This window comes from Podarcis bocagei, assembly GCF_964188305.1.
Source record: "Podarcis bocagei genome assembly, chromosome: 2".
Taxonomy (NCBI): Eukaryota; Metazoa; Chordata; class Lepidosauria; order Squamata; family Lacertidae; genus Podarcis; species Podarcis bocagei.
The window spans coordinates 94,377,177-94,390,406 of NC_138126.1; the positions used below are offsets into that span (position 1 = coordinate 94,377,177).

At 41.0% G+C, this 13,230-nt stretch overlaps 1 protein-coding gene across 3 annotated transcripts in view; it reads left to right on the forward strand.

Annotated features, from left to right (window-relative positions):
• Positions 1-13,230, forward strand: part of MYOCD (myocardin) — a 230,901-nt gene that overhangs the window by 123,170 nt on the left and 94,501 nt on the right. For 2 of the 3 annotated variants that reach the window (XM_081183819.1, XM_081183821.1), the window contains one exon: positions 11,792-12,032. In XM_081183819.1, coding sequence (XP_081039945.1) covers positions 11,792-12,032 — 241 coding nt within the window. Of the gene's footprint in view, positions 1-11,791; positions 12,033-13,230 lie in introns of those variants that run through there. The other variant, XM_081183824.1, reaches the window with a different exon arrangement.

The following is a 13,230-nucleotide window of genomic DNA, read 5'->3' on the forward strand; positions in this document are numbered from 1 at the left end:
GTAATATCCAAAATCTTCCTGACACAGTGCATGTGGAAGGCATTGAGGTGTCACTCTTGACAGTTGTAAGTTGCCCACAACTCACTTCCATAAAGCAGCATGCTCAACACTCAAGCCTGGTAGACCTTCATTTTGGTATTAGCATCACATTCTCCTATACCCTTTTGGAGAGGCAAGCCATTGCTGTAGCTGCCTTGCCAGCGCAGCATTGATGGAGAGATTGCTGGTTAAGGTGGACCCAATTAGCTAGGTACTGTAGACCCCCTGTTTTTCAAAAGCCAAGCCATGAACCCCTACTTTTGAAAATGTTGATATCTCTATTGTAGTTTTTGTTACGTGAATGGTGCTGTGGACCCCCTGGGGTCCATGGGCCACCATTTGGGAACCACTGTTCTAGACCCATCTAGATCACTTCCTGTCTATGATTTGTCTCCATTTTAAAAATATTTTATAGCTCCATTTCTAGAAATGTTTTTGAGAAATCTGCCCCATGTCATCTACTAGCTGTCACTTCTACAAGACTAGTGTGAACATATGAGATGGATAATGAACCTCAATCAGAGCCTTGGCTGAGTGGGATGACTTGAAAGTCCTTATAATTTTGTAGCAGGCCTGGCACAGGACATGTAGAGACTTCAGAAGACACACTCAGATCTGACAAAGTCCATCAAACCGCATCCAAAGGACACTGTTTTCTGGGTCTATTCACTCTATATTTTGTTTAAAAAAGGAAATACAGTCATGTACACAATAATTGAGAAGAATAAAATCAAGGAGAGAAAGGACCTAATCAGTTGGTCTTATATTTCACTCATGCCTCTTAGAAGAATTGAAAGATAGCTATAGTTATATTAAACAGAGGCCCAGTCATTGCAATAAAAGTAAAACATGATGAAATGGAACTATATAGTGGAACTCTAGTCCCATCCTTCTGATAGGAAGGAGATGTCTACCCCTTTCCCCAATTTTCTGCAATCAGGGCATGTGTATTGTTATCCTTGCTCTCCACAGCTTTCTTTCCAGTCCTTGATGAGCCAGTTGTCTGGTTAGATAGAGTCAATCATTCTACCACACATTGCCACTTAGAGAGTACTTCCCAGGGTAGTTTGGTCATTTGTGTCCATTCTCTCTACTGTTCTGCCAAGTAGCAGGAATAATTTCATATTGCATCAGGTGCAGATGTGGGAATAAAATGGTAGTATATGTTCATTTGAGCTATAAAGACCATGTGAGGTGACAATAACAAATAAAGTTCCTCTGCATATATGTATGAAACACGAAAGTAGCTGCCTTGGCGCTGGTCTGTTGTGTATCCTAGTTTATCAACAGCACAGTAACAGGCTGTTTCCACTGAACCTTCAAAGTATTGAAATGATTTACTAAGTCATTGATGCAAAAAAGCAAACATGTCCATGTGTACATGTGCCCTAGGGGATGGATCTTTATCGGCTGTCATTACGAGTCTGTTTTTATTTATATGTTTAGCACCAATGGTGTGCTGAGCACTGCATAAAGCATGCTTATTGCCCTGAGCAAGAAATACAGGAATGGATTGCATTGCAGTCTTGTACAATGGATACAAGATGGCTAGATCAACTGTTCAATTGTTTTGGTCCTCATGAGCAGTGCTCTGATAGAAGGAGTTTCTGCCACATTTTCTTCATAACCCATTTGGCCATCTGAGATTGGTTCAAATGCTAATTTCTAGGTTGAATTTTCCTTGCCTTTTTTACCACTGTGTCTGATTTATCCCTAATTCAGTTCATGAATAAGACCGTAATCTCCAGTCCTGGGCAGCAAGGCTACTTCCCTGAGCCTACAGGACAAAGCAGGTTGGTTGTCACAGCACCATGGAGAGCTCTTAGTCTCCAACAAGGGCTGAGACTAGACTGAGGCCTTTTGCGCCTCTGCCTCCATCACTCTTAGACTCTGCCCTAGTTTGGAGAACAAGAGCCAACCCTCTGGCACTGTGTTGGCCTTCCATCTGAAACACTGTGCTAGTGTTGGAGGCATTTGTGAAACACTTGATTCCTCAGGCCATGGGGAAGGCGGCTGTGAAGGTCCTGACTTCGTTTCTATGTGCCCTGATGCTGTTGCATTGGTTCTGCAGACTCCTGCCTGCCAGCCTCACGTTCAGTGGTCCCCTGATCACCAGAATTTGGCTCAGAGCCAGCTGATAGCTTCTGACTCAGTGTCCTGGTCACTATTGCATGGCAGGATGACAGGCTCAGGCATGTGCTGTCCATCTAAGGTTGTGTACTGAATATAGTTCAGACATTCAAGTATAGAACAATGAGATTTTCTTCTCGAAGGAAGTCCCAGCTGCTAAAATATTGTGATGTGATACTTTAGGCCACAGAGGGCCATGGTTTGTTATTTAGTCTGGTTGTACTGGTTGTGGAGTCTTCGTATGCTTTGGAAAAAGGACTACACAGCCAGAGGTGGATGCTTTTCACCTGGTTGGTACATAACATGCTCCCAGGAAAAAACAACCGTGTAGGTCCCCTAGGAGAATATGGGTAACCTGTCTTTCGCTCAACCTAAGTAAAGTCTCTATTCCTGGACTTTCTGGTGCTTTCTGAATATTTTTCATTATTTTATTAATCAGGTTTGTCATTGTGGCTTTTGTTTCTTCCTCTTCTTCTGGCCTGGTGTAGGAGTTATTTGCATTTAATTTTCCGTTTCAAGTCTCTGCCATGTTTTCCCCCCCCTTTCCTCCCCCTCTCTAAAAAATAATTTTGTTGTAGTAAAAACGAAAAAGAAAAAAGAAACCCTAACAAAACAAGCCAGGAAGCAGAGGCAATTACAAAAGGAATGGCTGGACACTTAGGAAGCTTCCTAGAATCCTTAGAGATAGGAAGCTCTAGGCTGAATTACCCTAATTTTCTTTTTTTATAAGAGCTATTGACGGTTATGAACGGACTGGAATCAAAAGGTGGCGGATTCATACACACATAACCTTCCAAGTGACTGAGGTCTGGTGCAAACATAGTTTTACATGTGTTGTGAGCAAGGCTTCACTTGTGTCGTTGTTCGTGCATGTGGTGCCCAAAGTACATTTCTCTTGGTCCAGTACAAACTTGGAAAAACATCTCTTCCGTATCTGTTTTGAAAAATAGGAAGACTGTTTGGTGTCCTTTAGCTTTACTTAGTTCCCTTTATTTTTAAGCTCCTTGCATTTCTGTCTGACTGAGTTGTATTATAGGGATGATGAGCTGTATATGTATATGCTTGAGAGACAACTGAGCCGAACAGAACCACTTTGTTTCCCACAGTCCAAAAAACAGTGGTGGACCCTGGGGTCTCAAATTTCAGCAGCGCTCTGTGTAACACCAAAATTCAGCACCTCCCAAGTCTCACCTTCCATTCTGCATCACAGTTGTGGCACCCCCTGTGATGTCTCTGAGGCTCTGCACCCAGTGTGACCGAAGCAGTTGACTCCCCTAAATCTGCCTCTGCAAACAATATAAATTTACCCTTTTCACCAATTGCCATGTGCTGAAGGCATGTTTGCATTTCAAAAATTAGATTAGGAGGAACTGTTCTGTCAAAAGAGTCAGTCTGTACATGTGGGGGACTACTTCAAAGTCAATAATAAAGCTAATAAAGCTAATAATAAAGCTAATAATAATAATAATAATAATGTCACACAGAGGTCTTGCACAAGTACTCTTTCTCACTCTTGTGCAAGCCTTTGTCAGATAAATATTACCCTTTTGCTAGAACTGTGTGTGTGTGTGTGTGTGTGTGTGTGTGTGTGAAAAGAGAGATTGCCCCTCGCCCTCAAAGCACAACCCACATTTTGCCTGTTATGAAACAGGATACCTAATGCTGTTAATATTTGCCTTTGTGCGCTTCCTCTGGATTTTTTTTTTTTTTGTTAAAGGTGCATGCGCAAAGGTACAGTAATGAATACATGTACCCAGAACAGAAAAAAGGTAGTGGATGGTAGTGGTTAGTGATTGAAGGGAGGGGCTTCAAAGTTAAATTGCTACTGTGGATGGCAAGTGTAGGAATAGCAATGAATAGCAATAACTGGGGGGAAAAACTTGGACTGTGTAGAAGCTAACGTGACAAACTCAGCTATGAATGCCTTGCGTGCAATATAAGACCGCTATCTGGAAGCTGCCCAAGACTGGAGTATTTCTTGTCTAATAGATGTTCATCCATTGTATGATATCACCTTGCTTCTTGTTAATTTTGTATTACCTGGGGCTAAAATGACAACAACTATCTTACATAATTATACCCCTTTGAAGCTGTGACTCACATCGATTGTATTTGTTTGTTGTGGAATTCAATACCTGTTGTAACAGCATTCCATCTGTTGTGACACTTCCAGAGAGCAATAGTTGATGATCATTTTAGTTATGGAGCATCCAGGGCAGCTGGAAGTGCAAGGCAGGTAAGTCATGAAAGGCCTGGAGAGTTACTGTAGGTTGGAGGAAGGATAACAACTCCTCTGCTTCTAGTCTGTCAGGGAGTTTTTTCAACAGTCCCTTCTCCCCTGCTTTCAAGAAATCATCCCATGCTGCTTGTTCTTTAGCAGTGGTTAGAGAGGTGGGCAGGCCACCTCTCTAGGGCACATAAAGAATTTGCAACTTGATGGGAAAAATGGACTATAACCTCCACATAATGAAGCAGCCTTGTTGCTTAATGGAGGAAGCACTGGGGAGTTTAGTGAACAGAACCTTCCAAACTTTAATATTATCTATGGAGAAAAACAGATAACCCCAATTCCGCACTCCAGGAATGTTTTTCACAAGGATAAATTCATTACTTTGTTATTCTAGGCAATAAAAAAAGTTCAACTTCCAAAATGTTGATTTCCCACCCCTGTCTTCTCTGCACATATCCACCAATATCAGTTGTGGCAACTAGTCAACTTTCTGAGAATCATTGTCAGCAGGGGAAAGTACATCTGGCCCTGCCTGTCTTTCAACTCCTTAGAGAATCTGGAAGTACCCTTACTGTCTACTACACTGTAAACAACAGCTAACAAGCATAAATACCCATGTTTTTTTATCAGCAACATTCTTGCAAGCAGAATCCCAGGAACACAAACATACCACAATAAACATGCAAAGAATGCGATAAGTTTCATCTATGTGGCTCCCTTTTCCTTCCTTTCTCTCTCCCTCCTGGTTTTTCTCTGCTGGTTTTCAAGGTTTTATGGCAAGCCTTGATTACTCAATAGCCACTCACCATGCAATAGTAGGGGATGCATTTACTTCCCCTTGAATCTTTGCTAAGACAAACAGGAAAAAATGGGAGACAAGTGGATGAACGAGACATCTAGACTTACACTGTGTTTGTTTCCATCCAGCGAAAGGAGTTGGAAAGATAAAGGGGCTTGAAAAAGCATATGCATGATCCAGCCAAAGTAAATCACCTAAGTCCCACTAATTTCAGTGGAAAATATTTAAACGCATGCATATTATTCCAATGAAATCAACTATAGGACTTAACTTTGACTTTGTCTCATGATTTTGACTGATTCCTACAAAAAGCCTGGAGTCAATTTGACTCCTCTGAAGTTGTCTTCTGAAAGCAGTGTCGTAGCCCCACTGTGAGCATTTTGTGTTTGTAGCCAGAAATGAAAGTTTTCAGGTGACCAGAATTCCTTACAGGAGAATCCTTTGCATGCTTACCCGTAATTAAATCTCACTGAATTCCGTGGGGCTTACTACCGTGTAAGTGTGCATAGCATTGTAAACTTTATCTCTTAAAATTAGAAGCATAGCATCCTGCTGAACAGTGATAAAAATTTTGGGGACTGCCAAGCCCAAGCGTGGCTAACTGCTGGACTGATGTGCCCCCCCTTACTGATTTGCAAAAGCAGAATAAAAAAATATAAAGCAAAATAAAGGAAGACACTGGCAATGTTGCCGCTGGAGAATTGGCCAAACTTGGATGTGGCCCCAGAGCTAAAGAAAAAGGTAGCTACCTTTGCTCAGGCAGTGCCCAGAAACAAATGCATGCATGCTAGGTGTATGCTTGGGTTTTAGCACTGCAAAATCAAGTAAGTTCAAGTTCAAGTAAAGTAGCAGCCACATTCCAATAAAGCAAAGTCAGGAAAGCTGAGGTTAGGTTCCAATGAGACAAGTCCAAGCAAAACAGATAGGGCACTGAATACCTCTGGTACAATATGATACAAGCAGACTAAAATATTATTTCAACCACAAGCCGATTCAGATGGAGTCTTAAATAGAGCTACAGCTTCATATGTATGGCTAGCTCCACCCGCAGAGGCAGAAGCCTGTTCCATTAAGGGTTAGAACAGGCTTCCTCAACCTTGGCCCTCCAGATGTTTTGAGACTACAGTTCCCAACATCCCTGACCACTGGTCCTGCTAGCTAGGGATCATGGGAGTCGTAGGCCAAAAACATCTGGAGGGCCAAGGTTGAGGAAGCCTGGGTTAGAACCTGCTTTGGTAACCATTAACTCCAGTGCATGGAGACTGTGGTTCTGCTGCGGCTTTGGGATTGGAGTCTGAGAACATGGGTGCAGTCTCCTCAGGTCAGAGTCATAGTAACATGGGCTTCTCTTCCAAGGCCATGGGGATGCCTGGGACAGGTTCTGTGGGGGAAACCCCTTTGCCAGTCTGATACTTCCTCTAAATCTTTGGCTTCATCCTCTGAAGATGGAAGGGTGGATAGGTCATCAGGAAAGGAACCAAGGTGGTGGTGGTGGGGAGAGCCTCTTATTCTATCACATTCTCTGCACTTGACAAAACTTTCTTTGGAAGGAAACTATTGCAGGCAACAGCAAAAGGAGCTGATGGACGAAAAGTTTGTCACTTTTGCTTCTCTTTCCCTGTGGTTTTTTTTTAATCACTACCTTAGAAATACCTTTTTAAATGAAAAGTTAATGAGAATGATGTAAAGGCCACATTGAAAGAAGGTCCCTTAATTGGGAAGCTTGTACTCTGTGTTTCAGGTGTCTCACAAAAGATCCAGATTGGGGATGCATGCAGGGAACTACAGGTCCAACAGCTTTTGAAATATTCCAGGGGTCTAGTGTGTTTCCCTCCCCCCCCCCAAATATGAAACATTTCAGGTTGTTTTACAAGCATCTGGACAATTCAATAAAATGTACCTATGGAAATACTGTCACTGAGTTTCTGGAGGAAATGGATATTTAGAGTTTAAATTTGCAAAGGGAAATGTATTGCATTGCTCAACCATCAAACCTATTTAACAGAACACCCTGCCTGGTCCATACTTTCCAAAGAACAAGTGAGCCTGTAATGTATGTCTTGGGATTGTGAGTAAGAATGGATTTTAAATATATTCATCAGACTTACTGCCTACCCATTTCCAGATTGCTCAGCAAGTTTCCAATGTAGGAGTTGACAAACACAGAAATTTTCAGTGCACGGAAGTGAAAGCAGGAATTCCAAGAATCAACATTAATAAAATCTGCTTCAATCTGATCCATCCCAGAGACTGGTTAGTTCTTACCTCTCTCCATCCACATGCCTAGATGAGCAAAAAAAAACCCAAACCCCAACTCAAAGCTTATTTATTTCTTATTTTACTTCATAAAATTTATTTACTGCTTGATTGTAGAAAACCTCAAAGTGGTTTACAAAACAGTAATATTATTAGTAAAAACAAATAAAACATTCAAAAAATTAAAACCAGCAATAAACTAAAAACACACCAGCATTCTAAATATGTGTAGACTTGTCTAAGCAAACATGTTTTTAGCAGGCACCAAAAAGAGTACTGTGAAGGTACCTGCCTGATGTCAAAGTGTAGGTGCTGTCACTCAAATATTGATTTCTTACAAGTGCAAAATGTGTATAATATGGCATCTGTAACAGTGCCAGTTCTGCAAGTTCTGCAGATATACCGTAAGTGGCTGAGTCGGCATATATGAGGTGAGGCAATCCTTCAAGTAAACTAGTCCCAAGCTGTTAAGGGCTTTAATTACTAGTAGTAACTCCTTGAACTTGGCCCCGTAACAAATCAAGCAAAAAGTGAGCTGCGTAGAGAACCAAAGGCATGACTGGATGAGCAGCATCAGAGACGTCTTATAGCCATGCTCACATATAGGTGGTGATTTCACAACAGCCCACCTCCAAATCCCAGAGAGGCTCAGCCAAGAAGATGAGGAAATTAAATCCTTTGAAGCTGAAGCAGAGGCTTAGTCCTTCAAGCAGAAAAGACTGTAGTGGGCCTGGGTAATTCTGTAGAATCTTATGCTGCAAGAGAGGGGACCTGCCAGGGAAAAAAGAGCCTACAGAAAGGGGGGGGGGAAGGGTTAGACAGAGCTTATGTAGCACAGTGGCTAAGTGCACAGAGGAATCAGCCAGTTAGTCCAAATCACACATACTCAGCTGTGAACTCATTAGATGGCTTAGGGAAGCTGTTATCTTACGTATTTATTGTTACTGAGACAATGTATGTAAAACACTTTGAATACTGTGTATGATTAGTGTCATGGATGTGTCAAGAGAAAATATTACTGGTTCACTAGTATTATATTTAATTCTGTAAAATATATCCTCAGTGGGCACTATATCTACAATATATTTGTTTCATGAGAAATAGTAAGACTGATGGCTATTGGCAATAAGAGAGACAAAACAGGTCAGACATGGAAAACTTGTGGGAGGCAGGAGTTTTAAAGGCTAGCAGTTAGTGTGCTTACCTGCATCTCCATGCTCAAATTGTATATTTGTTCGAAAGGCTATTTTAAAATGCCACTGGTTTCAAAAACTCTTTCTTTACTGCTTTAGCCATAATTGTCATGATGGTCCTCAGTGCCTCGTGTGTGCAGTCCCAGTTTTATCTCAAAAGGAGTAGTCTCTCAGTCTCTAAGGCAGAGACCTCAGGTGGCAGATTTTGAATGCCATGAAAACAGGAGTGAACACATGCAAACAAAAACAACACAGCTGGAAGGGGAAATGTTGGGGCAGGGGAGCCTTAGCAATGTATATGGGGGGGGGGAGAAAGGGGATCAAAACAACCTCTTCAGGCAGAGTTTCCACCACCCGGGTGAGACAACTGAAACGGTCTGCTTTCATGTTCTTGCTAGCCTCAGCCCTGAACTTGAAGTAGGTTCTCAGATGTTGAACACAGTGGGCAGACAGATGGAAGGTAGAGACCATTTCAAACATTTGCTGTGTGATAAAACCTATTGGTGTCAACTTAAATGTATATATTTATTTCATTCATTCATTTTGGTATTGGTGTGCCTAGTGTCTAGGATGCCAGTATTACAATGGGGTTGTCCTTGTTATATTAAAACTGAATCCGGACAGTTGTGGAGAAGACATTTTTCTTTCACTGTTTCAAATATTTATGGCCCCTTTGTACGTCTTGGTATTAAGCAGAATCAGAAACACTGTAGCAGAGTTGTCTGAAACTTTTACTCAACAGATTTCATCTTGCTTGGAAGAGCCCATGTAAAGCTACCATTGTAATGAGACTTTATGGGTCTTAATATTTATAGGCAGAGAAGAGACAGGACACGTCCTGTTCTGTGTATAGTCTTGCAATTTATATGTTGGCAGCAGTGTATGATGGGAGATGTGTTCTGAGGCTCACAAGTATGCTTAAGCTTTATAAATATGCTAAGTTCAAGCTGAAGTGAGGGAACAGTGTGGAATGTTTTGAGGCCAAATCTGACATGGGGGTTTGCAAGGAGGGGTAGTGAGCCCAGCAAGCCAGTGCTACTTGAGTGTGTTGTGAAAGCAGGCGTCTCTAACAGCATGTCATGACCCCCAGGCTTTCAGTGAAGCACCCTACTACAGTTAGTGAAAATTAAACGGTTACACATGCTCCAAATTTCAGAATAATGTTGTTCTACTAATATAAAAAGCCTCCACGAGGAGCACCGATGCTGGTGGTCCCAGAGCTTCGACACTGCCTTGCTGGCTCCCGCTCACTATTTTTCACAAACATAAATAATCATAATCCATATAAAACTGTCATATTGGTTCAGCACAGACGTCACCAAAGCCCTGGGCCTAATTCATCAAAGATTTAATGTTCAGCTGCACAAAGTTACTTTTTTATTTTTTTTGGTGAGCAGATGCAGTTTCCCGGATTGTCCTGTCATCACCAATAACTTTCCACTGGAAAGATGCATCACATCAAGAGTTCCAAAATGCTAAGAAAGATGAATATTTGAAAACACAAGAATAAACAGTTATTGCTAGTTGTTTCTTAATGACATAAAGAAGAGGATTTTTGATGTTTTGGATATAACTGTGGATGGATTGCCATGCTGTTGGACATATTGCATGCCAAAATTGCTGGGGGGGGGGAATCTTAATAAATCAGGAGGGGAATTTGTGTGGACAACTGGCCCAGCAAAGCCACAATGGGCTATTATTATATTAATGGGAAGTTATACCACTTAGGAGACATTATTATTATTATTATTATTATTATTATTATTATTATTATTATTATTATTATTAATATTATTAATATTATTATTACTTGCTTTAAGATGCTGTGTACTCACCCTTATTTTTGCAGCTGATAATCTTATATCTAAGTTTGTGAACATCTCATTGTTCATTAATTGAGGAGGAGGATGGCAGCTAGAGATGAATACATATGCATATTGGATCATTGTTTCCAATGATAATGCATTTTCATAATTTTAAAACTTAAATCCTACATTTTTGTGATCTTTTATTTGAATGTCCATAACTTCTGTGTGTGGTAATAGTGTGGCAGGTTGGAAGAGGGCTGGTGTGCTCTCAGTTTTCTGCATTCAATGGGCCAGATCAGGAAGGAAGCATTTCCCGTCCTCAAGGAAAAGAAATTGTTTTTAACTTCTGTAACCATTCTAAACTGATACTTATATTTTCCAACCTGCACTCTTGCTACAAATGAATGAGGTTCTCCTGTGGTCATGAAAGTAGGCTGAAGTACCAAAATGGAGACCTTTATGTAAACAATGGATTATGTGAATATCTGTGTGGTATGCTTAAGCCAGTTGAACCCTTGTGTACTCAATTTTTATCCTGTCAGGTAGTAGGTAGAGTTGGCACATTCAGGACAGTGTGGTCACACAAATATATTTTCTGCATAATCAGTAAATGTGGGCATTGGCAGCATTTTGTCTTTATCATCATATTCCAGTAAACCCTGATCCACTGCTGGTTCAATACTATGTTGCCCCTCCAGTGGATAGTGAAGGATATACTGTTGGATTTAGACTAGGTAGACCCAGAATCAAATTGCTCTTCACTCCCACTCCCAGCCATAGTTACTATGACAGTCACTTCCTCAGTGATTTTTATTACTTTACTTGTATTACTCCATCAAATTTCAAAGTGAGAAAAACATTGACAGCTATGTGAGCTCCAGTGCATAGAGCCTTGTGGTATAATGGTCACTTACTTGGTACCTGGATGGGTGAAGGTTGAGACCCGACATGGCAGCTCTCCTGTCTTCCTGGGAGCCACACCATTTTTTTGTGGCCATCGACCCCTTCCCCTGGCTGCCGCAGAGCATCCTGGGTTCCCGCCAGACCCAGTTTTGAATTCTGGCAACAAATGGTTGGTTGCTGATCCACACAAATCCATTACAGGTAAAATGATATATGGCAATATAATACCACAACTAGATAGGAAATGGAGGGGACAAAAATCTTGACTCTTCTTTTGCCATTTGAAGCAGTTGAAGTCAAACTGTATGACTATCTAGCCTCACTTTTGAGACACAGAATGTATGGCAATTATTGTGTCCTCAATGCAATTTCCATGTGTTCTGTCCTGCCTCCAGTATCATATCAAGTCATATATCAACTTTTCTCCTTACAGCTTTTTGTTGGAGTCCCAGTTCTTAGAAAGCGTGGGACTTTCAAAGTAGAGGAAGAGATATCTGACAAAGTCCCTTCAGGCCTAGTGATGAATGGTGTGATTAAACAGGAGCTTTCAGGCCAGAAAAATGCACCCAGTGGAAATTCAGAAGTGTTCCTCAAGGACTGTGTTTGCAGTGAAGTGAGAAACTTGAACCTTCAGTCATGTACCCAAGTCCCTACATTTGCTGAGAGCAAGAATGGTGAGTCCTTTTCCTAAGAAATCAGAGAGAAAGACATAACATGCTCTGAATATGGCAGCAAGGTGCATACATAAATGCAAAAGTATGGTGCTACTTTGGCATATGGTGAGATACCTACCTTTCTGATAAACAGACTTTAAAACTGCAAGCTGTGAGGAAAGAAGTGACTCTTAAATCCTGACTCTGTCTTTATGGGGTTGCCTTTGAAAGGTGTCTGTTGGTCCCAAATCATGTTGTCAGAATATTGTCTGGGACAGGTCAGTCAAAGAAATCATTATGTGCCCGTGTGATCTGCATTTTCTGCCACTCTGCTTCTGGGCTCATTTCATGATGGAGCTTTTTTGCTTTAAAGGTCCTTAGCACCTTGCTGCCTTTTTTATTGATTAATTTTATTGGATGCTTTCTGTTAGCATTTTAATGGTTTTGATTAGATTTTTTTATGGTTTACTGCAATGCATTATCATAGAATCTTTCCCCACATAAGCCAACCTGAACTCTTCTTTGTGTGCCCCCTCCATGAGAGGCCCAGAGGGGGTAACACAAGAACAAGCCTTTTCTGTGCTGGCTCCCTATTTGTGGAATGCTCTCCCTAGGGAGGCTTGCTTGGTGCCTTCATGACATTTTTTGTTCCTCTATAACCAGGCCTTGGGCTGATTGAACATTCTATGGCCTTTTTAATATGTTTGTGGGATGGGGTTATTTATTTGTGTTTGTTTTATTGTGTATTTTGTGTTCTCATTTTGTATTTTTATGTTGTGAACCACCCTGTGATCTTCGGATGAAGGGAATAACAACAACAACAACAACAATAATAGCAACCACTGTGGTGTGCTTGCAAGAAGATAGGGTATACACTATATTTAATAAAATAAAATTGCATGTTATGTATGGACCATGTGCTAGATGCCGATGAAAGGAAGTGTAACTGCATAAGCGTACAGTAGAGTTCAGAGGATTCGGTGTAATTATTCTTGAAAGTGAGCAGGAGTGATATCCTTCACTCACCAGGATGGCATATGTTAAGGTTATTCATGCTGCTGGCAATATAATAGTCTTTGTAATGGAAAGGTTAAGAAGTACTAGTCAGTTTTGCACCATTTTGATTGCATAAGCTAGTAGATTTTTGAATTTACCTAAATATTTCAAGGACACATCCTGCTTTGTGTTTGCCTTTTGTTTTCCCAGGACAGTTTTTAAA